Raw genomic sequence first — 9,951 nt, 5'->3', positions numbered from 1 at the left:
CGACAGCAGGTGGCGGTGTGGGACATTTAGGTTTGCCTCGCCGTGTTAAAATAATGTAAACAAATAAATAAACTAGATCATAGCTCTTAGACCCCTGTCTCCCTGCCCCAAAAGTGCCCTTTGTCTCAGAGAGCCTCTGCACGGGGCTGATGGGAATGATGCAAGCCGGTAACTAGTCAAGCCCTGTGATCCAGAGCTACTTTTGCGTAGCAAAGTTTGTGAAATAACCCGCAATTGCATTATATTGCATTCTATTTGAGTACTAAAGGCTTTTTTCAGGATTTTTTCACATATATTCATGAATATATTCTTAACATATCGCCATGTTTTTTTTTTTTTTTTTTTTTATATATATATATATATCTGTTTTATACCGTGCAAATTCTTTAAAACAAAAAAAACAAAGAACCAAATTTTATACCGTTTAAGCCTTTAAAACACCCCATTTCTTCATCTGTTATGATTTGTTGTGCATTTGAAATGAAAACCACTGGAATTGAAAACCTTTTAAGAGAGGCAAAGAAGTGCTTGTCTAATGTAATTGATGACTTTAATAAGCCACACATGCAATTCATTTAAAATAGTAAGAGAAAAGGAAAACATGGTCAAATGCAGGAGACTTTTTAGAAGTTGTTTAATATGCCTAATTAGAGCACGAAGTGGTCTGACATTTTCACTGGAGTGCCTATTGTTTCCATATCACTGATTACTGAAATTCTCACACCCTGAGGTTTTCATGCAGGTAGGTATATATGTATCCCATTATATCAATCTGAGTCAGTCAAATACAGCACGAAGGTCGTGTTTAAAATCATATCTTAAAACTCAAGAAGCAAAGCAGGGTTAACCCCAGCAAGATATGAAGGATTAGCTACACCAAAATACATCTCAGATCCCTCAGGGTGTATTGTTAAAATAATAACTTAATTGTGAATGAGATCAAGGCTTCACACAAAGAGAACACACTCAAATACAACATGTAAAAAAAAAACAGAAAAATGACATTTAATGTAATGAAACTTCTGTAAGAAAATGATATTAAAAAAGAGGTTGTTTTTATTTTACCTGAACTACTTGACATGAAATCCAGAGCGAGGTAAAGTACAGGGAATAAATGCGTCTTTGTTTCATTTTTTGTGAGCGCGAGGAATGAGATGGTGAGAGTTCAGATCCACTCTCTTCTGTTCTGTTCTACATTCCAAAAACACCTTCAAAATGAAAACCATGTAAAGCTATGAGCTTTGAAAGTAAGATTTACTGAACATTAGACAGGCGGCTGTTGCCATTCTTGGCAAGATTCCCCAAGATATCCTCTAGTCGAGTTCAATGCAGGAGACTGGATTGCTCCCTATTCATGAGGCACTCATGCAAGCACTGCAGGTAATCCACTGTGAGGATGCATTGCCTGCAGCGTTAAACCTAGCACAGGTTTCCAATGCATGACCTTCAGTGGCAATGCTTGAGCAATAAGGGCCAGTGTTAGCTATCATGGGAAGAGGCTGCCTTTGGCAGACTGATACCACAGTGCTACTGTGTTTATATCCTGTTATACCAATGGTACTCCAGCTTAATAGGACAATGCACACAGCAGGTGCCAGAACTCATACTGGCTGTGCAGCTCCAAATCCATTGTGTTTCCATAGCTGGTAAAGATGCAGGGGTGTATTATTTGGTGCTAGATTCTAGCAGCAGGGTACCTCATATAGCGCCAGCAACATAAACTTTTGGCACCAGTGAACATGTTTAATGTATTTTTATTATAAAAATATATATTATTCTTTAGCAATCATAGGTGATGATGATGATAGTTTCTCATTGGGTCTGGATTACCCACACTCATCCACAGCACAGGTTTGTGTCTGTGGAAGGCTGAAGTGCAGAAGCCTGTCGTGAACATGACTTCACTGCGCACTTTCACGCATTGAAAAGTAGGGGAGGGAGCTTGACTTAGGAGGGGTCTGATGATTTAGCACCAGTAAGCTCTTTTTCAAAATGATTTGCACCCGAGATGTAATCGTCCAATGGTTCTGTTGGGGTTTCTTTAGAAAAATAAGGGCATAATGTTATTCCAACAGTAACTTTTCTGGCAGAACGGTTATTTAAAATCCAGTGTTCAGAGATTACACTGGGAGACTCTTGTATCACCACCCTGCTCAAGCGACAAAACGAGCTTGTAGGGACAGCTTCTCCCCACAAGAGGGCACTGCAGTATTCCACATCAGTGTCTGTATGCATTTCAATAGATACTGGGTTTTTGTTCGTCATACAGTATAATTATACATGTTGTTGGTGCTGGTACCTATGAATTAGTGTTTATTCCTCCATACTTTCTGGGCAAACCAGTTTGGTTTTTCAAGTACATGTCTTAAATCCCCCCCAGTATAAAAGCTCTGTCTTCGTGTCCAAGTTTGTTGCCTCACAATGGGCAGTGTCAGATATCACGTCAAGTCTGTTTGGCAGTAGCATGCGTTTCTTTCAAAACTGCACATTTGAGAAAACGAATAGGAGAGCACGACAGGGAGCATTTACAGAACTTTTTGTAAAACTGAAGCACTTCAAACCACCTTCTGCTGATTTCACAGACTAGTGCTACTGTCTGTGAAAACAACCAAATGCAGTTATTGCAAGCATTTCTCCTTTGACTGACAGAAGGACTTAGCTGGCTTTTCCCAGGCAGGTGTGTTCTTTGCTGGTTCTGACCTCCTTTCACTGACCGGGTACAGACTAAACAACTGCAGCACCTGGGTGCAGCTCTCTGTGTTTAGGGCAAAACAGGAGAGCTTGGAGAGAAAGCACAGCGACAGCTGGGGAACAGCATACAGGACGAGAGAGAGGGAGAGGGGGTTTGGAACAGACTGCTCCGGATACACACAGAAATTAAGAGACGTACAAGAGGCACAGTTGACAAAAGGTATGGAAACAATTATTTACGAAACTTGTTTAATCTGTCGCAATTCTTTCTACACACACTTCCACTACCAAGACCAAGTATGGTAGGAAGAACTGGGGGGGGGGGACTAGCACAGCTCCCCCGAGATAGAAACAGCAACACGACCAATTGCTGGGCCAAGACTGGCACATTGCCAGGCAGCTACTTAAACCCTGATCCCAGGACCGAAATCACAATCATGGGAGCTGCCTGACCAGAGGTCTAAACCTGCAAGTCAGGCATCAGCAGTAATAGCAACAGAACTGTATAAATCTTACCTGGCATGCATTCCACTTCACTACACTGGTCTCAGCCAGTTCTTAAACACTGGCAGCTGCGCTCCATGCATTACCATTTATAAAGGTGCTCACCAGGCTAACACTGGGCTGGTTTCATTTTGTTGCTTTTGTTACAAGCCCAGGTTCTACAGATGATCAATAAAATAGTTCTATTTGGGTTTAACCCAATGGGCTTTCCTTACCACTCTCATTGGTTCTGCTTGCCTGTGCTTTAGCTAAGCCAGTGTGGGATGTAGTTAACAAGCGTGTATAAAAAGAACAGAAACTGCAATTACTATAAGTTTCTGAGGATGCTGACAGTACACCAATAGATGTGTTGTGTTAAAGAGATTGTAACGTCAGAGACTAGAAGCATGTGTTTTCACAAGGCTCTCTAGACCGATTGGGGCTGCTTACTTCATTACCAACAGTATGATCACCTTGAATTACATTAATCCTTAATGAGCGTTACAATTAGTTGATTGGTTTTACACATTTATTATATTAGTAGCTTCGTGTTTCAATCACTGTTTTCTGTAATAACGTACTGGAAAGCTTCCTTGAATGCAATGCTGTTCTGATCTGGAAGGAGAAATGCCACTTCTCTTATTTTGATTATTGCTATTATACATTGAAGTGTCACATATTTCTCATCAGCACACGAATCATGTAATGAAAGCCGGAACCCCACCTCTTTGTTGCAGGGTTGCCATGCTCCACACGGAGAGAATCACAATGCTTCTGAGTGGCACTGGTCCGCTCTCCACCTCCCTGTCCCGGTTCTGTCTCTCCACTGCTACCCTCCTGAGGCTCCTCACTCTGGTGCTGGAGGGCAAGACAGCCTGGAGAGACAGGGAGGGAGGCTTCCTCTGCAATACCAGCGTGGTAGGCTGCCACGCTGCCTGCTTCGACCAGCACAGCCCCATCGCTCCCTTCAATTTGTACTGCCTGCAGCTCATCTTCCTGTTCACTCTCGCGCTGGCCGTCGCATTGCTCCATCAACCAGGTCCACCATATCTCCATTCCAGGCCCCACATGCATTTCCTCAGTCTCCTGGGCAAGGCTATCATCGAGGGCCTCTTCCTGCTCATTGCCTATCAGCTCTACAGCACCAGGCCCTCCGAGACAACCTGCAGCGCCTCCCCTTGCCAGGGTTTAGTAATGTGCAAGGTGTTAGGCGCCAGGGTGAGCGACGCCCTCTCTCTCCTGGTCTGTAGCTGTTCAGCAGTCAGTTTGCTGGTTTGTTTCTTTGAGGCTTATCGGTCACTGACGTACCTTTCAGAGAAGCTTGTGGGGAAAGGAGCTATATTACCATAGACGGAGATCAACACATTGCTACTTGTATTTTAAACTTGAACTAGATGGTGAGCTGCCCGAAATAAATGTTGCTTGGGGGAGAAGCAGCAGCAATAAATACACTCACGTCAGAATGAGTTGCACTTGACCTTGGATTTATTTATTTAAACCATGCCAACCTCCTTAAGTAATAACCAGTTATTCTTCAACCCGTACCCACACCAGTACTACACTAAGGGGATAGGCATTGTATCGGACAACACAATTTAAATGCAGGTGCCAAGTGCACAACATATTACAACTAGACCAAAAAAAAACAGTTAGGATCAACGTGATTTCTCAAAAGTAGTGAATTTTGTAGTGTAGGTGCAGATTTGGGAAAACAAACATGCTGCTATTTTGTATTAGATTTGAATAATATATCTTAACCAAGAAAAGGAACGCATCAGGTTTAGGACACAATTTTAAAATGTAGGTTTTCAGATCCATTTTTGGATTTTGGCTTTATTCCCCCCACCCCCAGATTAAAAATCAGCTCCTATAAATCAATATATTTCCATTTAATACTCTTATTGATTCCCTGAGACCTACTGTGGGATCTGTAATAGTATACAGTGCAGTCACAATCCATTGGCATTAAAGAAATTGACATGTCAATAAGAGGATATGTATTAGGTCACATAACTACCAACATCTAACTAAAGCAAATGAGCCATTGTCTAATATAGATATGAATGTACAGCACACCCTCGCTGTAACAAACCCGCTGGGGTCCAAGCCTTTTGTTTGTTAGATCAGTGGGTTTGTTATAGCGAAAGGACATTCACAATGAAGGATAAACTGTTGGAGTAAGTTAAGGAGAGGGTGAATACAAGTAGAATTACACGTACCTGTTGGTCTCATGTATGCAGTATTCTGCCTTTGCTTTACTGTTCTCAAATTAAAATGCAGTACAGAAACATGAAAAGTTAATCAGACCCTCAAGCTTTTTTTTTGGTTTGTTTTTTTCTTTAATTTTGCTTTGTATGGTTGCTAAAGCAAAAATGATTTTTGTTTTGGAGGCTGTTACACAGCGCGGGTTTTTATTAAAACAAGAGTTGATTTTGCAAAGATTTGAACACTATACCTTAACCAAGAGAAGGAACGCATCAGGTTTAGGACACAATTTTAAAATGTAGGTTTTCAGATCCATTTTTGAATTTTGGCTTTATTCCCCCCCACCCCCACAGATTAAAAATCAGCTCCTAAAATCAATATATTTCCATTTAATACTCTTACTGGTTCCAAAGGTGGCATCCTGTGCGTACGGACCGTGGCGATCTCCCGCGCGCACGGACCGGGGCGACATCCCGCGCTCACGGACCGGGGTGTTGACAGAGTGGGTTTACATGATCTTTTTTTGTTTTCTTTATTTGGGGTCCCGGGACCAGGTTCGTTATAGCCAAGGGTTTGTTATAATGAAGGGCGTCACAGCGAGGGTGTACTGTATTTAAATTCTATAAGGGTACATATATATTGGAAATTAAAAACTTTGCTACTTTAAACATATTAACCTAGCACTAATCTGAAAGCAATAACATACAAGATCATGGCACACTTTGGCCAATACATTTTACTCTTCAGTGAAAGTATTTAAAACACTGCATTTCCCAGTTCACATGACAGCACTCACCAACATTAACCCAGAATATTTTAAAAACTCTGCTACCATGCTAGTTTTGAATATCTTATTAGGATAATACCAATTAGCAGCTGAAATACATACAAATAAAAAGTTTCCTGCTTCTTCCTAGGCTAGGGTAGACTGTTCTACTGCAACACTTCCACCAAAACCTTCATTGCACTGCACTCCAAGGATGTACAATAACAAAGGGACTACTGCTAGTAGTCAACCCAAACCACCAAGCCAATATGAAATTCAAACAGTAGTACACTTCCAGCTTATTAAACCTGTGCAACACTGGACATTTCCTCCAGCACAACAGCACTGTGCAAAGGGAATAAGGGACAGAGGCATGCCAGTCGGTTGGATCGCTCTTTTATTTACATACAGAGACAGCAGTAGTTTTACTTCAGAGGGATGAACCGGGAGGAGTGGGTGGCACCAATACCAGGGCGACCGTGCTTCACAGGCTTGTAGGTGATGGAGAACTCGCCCAGGTAGTGGCCAATCATCTCGGGCTGGAGGAGAGAGACAGGGCAGAGTAGGGCCAACAGTGTCAGACTGATGTGCTACCAATGTGTCCATCAATACTAGCAAATGCCAATATGGCATACAATGTTTACTGATAAATACATGCTCCAACAGCTGGTTTCACAGACCCAGACTAGCACCAGTTATCTTACTCAAGGTAAGATTAGGCAGTCTAAGATTAGAGCTAATCAGGGGTCTGTGAAAGCAACCGTGAAAACACTTTAGGGCTAATAAGCCCTATGCAAGACTATAAATAACACGAATGTTTTAAAAATGGATATGCCTTAAACTGGAAACTCAGGTCTGTGCTTTCTGCCACTTCTGTCGTATCCACACTACCTAAACCACGTGCGATCAACACACCAGCTACAAGACTGCCATTCAGTAACGTTTTCACAAACTTGCTGACCGTGCATTACATAGGTAGCGAGAACTGGGCATTACATGACTGACACCTGGATAGTCTTCATGCTAGATTAAACTAACAGCCAGTCAGTGGAGATTTGATTGTTCTTGCCGACTGACGGCCTGCTTGGTTTCAAAAGCAACAACCGATTTGGTCCACTGTGGCATACAGACAATCCAACACCACTGGGTGCAGTACTCCATCACGTGTCTCCCACACCGGCCTGCGCTTTGGCCTCACCTTGATTTCCACCTGGTTGAAGGTCTTGCCGTTGTACACTCCCACCATGCTGCCCACCATCTCGGGGAGGATCACCATGTCGCGCAGGTGAGTCTTCACCACATCCGGCTTCTCCATGGGAGGAGCCTCCTTCTTGGCCTTGCGCAGACGTTTCAGGAGGGCCTGCTGCTTGCGACGCAGCCCGCGGTTCAGCCTGCGTCGCTGGCGGGCGCAGTACAGCTGCATCAGCTGCTCGCTACAGGGAAGAGACAGCAGCTCAGCTCTGACATCTGCTGTGATTTACATGAAACCACCTCAAAGCACCAATTCAAAGGCAACATTGTGCTACACAAATAAACAATGGGGAAGGGCCGACTGCTGCAATGCCTAAGAGCAACAGATTTAAAAAAAAAAAATAGTAAGTACATTCCCCTACAGTGTGCTACACACGATATGTTCAATGCATCAACAGCCCTGTTACATCGACTTCAAATCAAAGAAGCAACCCATCAAACCCTTCACTACTACTACGACTACTGAGGGCTGTAGGAAACGCAATACTTGTGCCCAGCCTTCGAAAGGGAGAGGTTACAGATCAGAAGCCCAGCCCTTCTGCAAACTGGGGTTAATCTGGCACTGGAATGAGACATGAAAGCCAAGGAAAAGGTCATCAAGTCACTAGACAGTGCCACTGGACATCCACACCTTCCAACAGTCTTCTGGGACAGACTTCACAATGAAATGACGGTCCAGTATGAACAGGAGATGCACCCCTACCTGGTGTAGAGACAGAACAGCAAGCCGCACACTGCGTCCCAAGCCCACCCAGTGCAGTGAGGTTCTGAGGGGGACAAGCTGTGTAGAACAGGATGGGTACTCACTAGGACATGTCCAGGAGCTGGTCCAGGTCAACACCCCTGTAGGTGAATTTCCTGAAGGTTCGTTTCTTCTTTTGCTCGACTTCTGCCTGTGGAGAAAGGAAAACCGGCTTAATACAGTACAACAGCGCCCCAGATCACTGTAACAATGAAGGGCATTACAGAAACGCATAAGGGTTATTATTTTTGTATCATTCGGAATTATTTACATTGTTACCCAATACAGATATCACACAAATCCAACTGACATCTGTAACCCTAAAGCTGCCTTCATGCGTTTTTTGTTCACAGCAGCTAATGTGGGTCTACGCCAACTAGCATTGTATGCAACCCAAAAGACGTTTAAACTAACGATATACAACTTGGTTACGTTTTGTTTAACGTTACAGCTAGAGCAGAAGGGGGAACGTTTATAATGAAGCCGCTTATTTCACTTTGTTAACAAAACACAGACCACTAGCCGTTCAATAAAACAGCTACACAACAGAAGGTACCGGCCACATGCATTGATACTCGCGCATTACAGAAAAGGCACAGGCAGGATAACTGACCGGCAGAGCGGGCGTGTTTTTATACGGACAACCAAAAAAATAATGTCCTTAGGACAGTCAGGTACCCGTTGTATGAGTTAAACTAGGCCTTTAATGAACTTGTATTACCGGAGGTGACGGGTCTGAAATATCGCAAGGCAAATAAACACTGAGCCTCGTAAAAACATCTACAAACATTAAGAACACAGTCAACATTGCGATTAATACTGGCGTTGTGTGGCGAATTTAAAGGAAACGCGTTAGATGGCTGACATACAGCACACAAACACGTAATCAGAAAAGTCATAATCTCACTATTCCCAACTCAATAACACGTACATGTGATCAACGAAGCTGCGTGTCGTCAACATTTATTGCTGTAACGCGGCGTTCCTGTATGTTTCTGCACGGATGACATGAGATTGTATGTGAAAAACAGTCACAGCTCAAGATCACATCACCCACCATTTTGCCAGGATCTCTTCAGAAAGGATCGTTCTTTTTCTCGCGGTGCTCGATATCGCGGGACCTGGGCCGACTTCCGCCAGTGCAGTGAAACCACATCCGGTGCATGATTTGCCAGCAGTTCAGTCCAGAATGATATAAAAAAAATACTTCGGCTTCGATTGTTTGTTCGCTGTTCTTTATTTGCAGTTCATTTTTTAACGAGATTCATACAGTATTTACAGCCCAATACTACTACTACTTATAATATAGGTGGAAGCCTATACAGTATTTCTGCATACCGTAGTGGCACCAGCAATGTCAGAATAAGGTTGGAGAAATACTACAGTATTGTGACACTGTGCACAGTATGCTCCAGAATTCTGTTTTTGCTACATCTGTTAGTTCTGAATGTTGGAATCCTCTACTATCACATCGCCACGGGAGGGGAGGGGAGGCATAATGGACATTTTGCCTGCAAATGAACGACAGACAAAAAATACTTTACCATGGAAGCTGTTTCGCCTTTTAATGGTACTGTTGAGTATATTTGCAGGAAGATCATTCTTATTTTGTTCCGCGTGTGTTTTTTTTTATGTCAGTGTCATCTTCAAACAATATAATCTTTTAATATTGAACAGATCTCGTCCTGCTGAACAACAAGCTGAAGACTGGACTAGTTTAACGCTGCAGCTCACATTTCAAACAATGCGAAGTAGGTGAAACCATCACAAAATTAGTAGCTTTGCAAATATTTATGAAGATCAAATTGTATCC

The 9,951-nt window shown here is 42.9% G+C and overlaps 2 protein-coding genes and 1 non-coding gene across 3 annotated transcripts; 1 reads left to right on the top strand and 2 right to left on the bottom strand.

Moving 5' to 3' along the window:
- Positions 1-2,796: 2,796 nt before the first annotated feature.
- Positions 2,797-5,341, top strand: LOC121300982 (gap junction beta-1 protein-like). Its single transcript, XM_041230030.1, has 2 exons — positions 2,797-2,911; positions 3,912-5,341. Exon 2 carries the CDS (start codon positions 3,919-3,921, stop codon positions 4,522-4,524), a length of 606 nt encoding a protein of 201 aa, XP_041085964.1. The 5' UTR covers positions 2,797-2,911; positions 3,912-3,918; the 3' UTR covers positions 4,525-5,341.
- A 1,184-nt stretch (positions 5,342-6,525) lies between these two features.
- On the bottom strand, positions 6,526-9,214 carry LOC121301102 (40S ribosomal protein S15-like). Its single transcript, XM_041230239.1, has 4 exons — positions 9,196-9,214; positions 8,204-8,289; positions 7,344-7,578; positions 6,526-6,684 (listed from the first exon to the last, which is right to left on the bottom strand). Exons 1-4 carry the CDS (start codon positions 9,196-9,198, stop codon positions 6,571-6,573), a joined length of 438 nt encoding a protein of 145 aa, XP_041086173.1. The 5' UTR covers positions 9,199-9,214; the 3' UTR covers positions 6,526-6,570.
- LOC121301107 lies at positions 7,882-8,013 on the bottom strand. Its single transcript, XR_005947592.1, has one exon. It is a non-coding gene; the product is annotated as a small nucleolar RNA SNORA35 (small nucleolar RNA).
- Positions 9,215-9,951: the final 737 nt, after the last annotated feature.

Source organism: Polyodon spathula, chromosome 26 (assembly GCF_017654505.1).
Source record: "Polyodon spathula isolate WHYD16114869_AA chromosome 26, ASM1765450v1, whole genome shotgun sequence".
NCBI classification, from domain to species: domain Eukaryota; kingdom Metazoa; phylum Chordata; class Actinopteri; order Acipenseriformes; family Polyodontidae; genus Polyodon; species Polyodon spathula.
This window is presented reverse-complemented; position numbering and strand designations above follow the sequence as displayed.

Bases quoted from the DNA above. Each gene is read 5' to 3' on its own strand.
- LOC121300982 (XM_041230030.1), top strand. From the start codon at position 3,919: ATGCTCCACACGGAGAGAATCACAATGCTTCTGAGTGGCACTGGTCCG.
- LOC121301102 (XM_041230239.1), bottom strand. The intron at 7,579-8,203 runs GTGAGTACCCAT...TCTTCCCTGTAG, and splicing joins CAGCTCCTGGACATGTCCTA to CGAGCAGCTGATGCAGCTGT. The intron at 6,685-7,343 runs GTGAGGCCAAAG...TCTCTCCTCCAG, and splicing joins TCAACCAGGTGGAAATCAAG to CCCGAGATGATTGGCCACTA.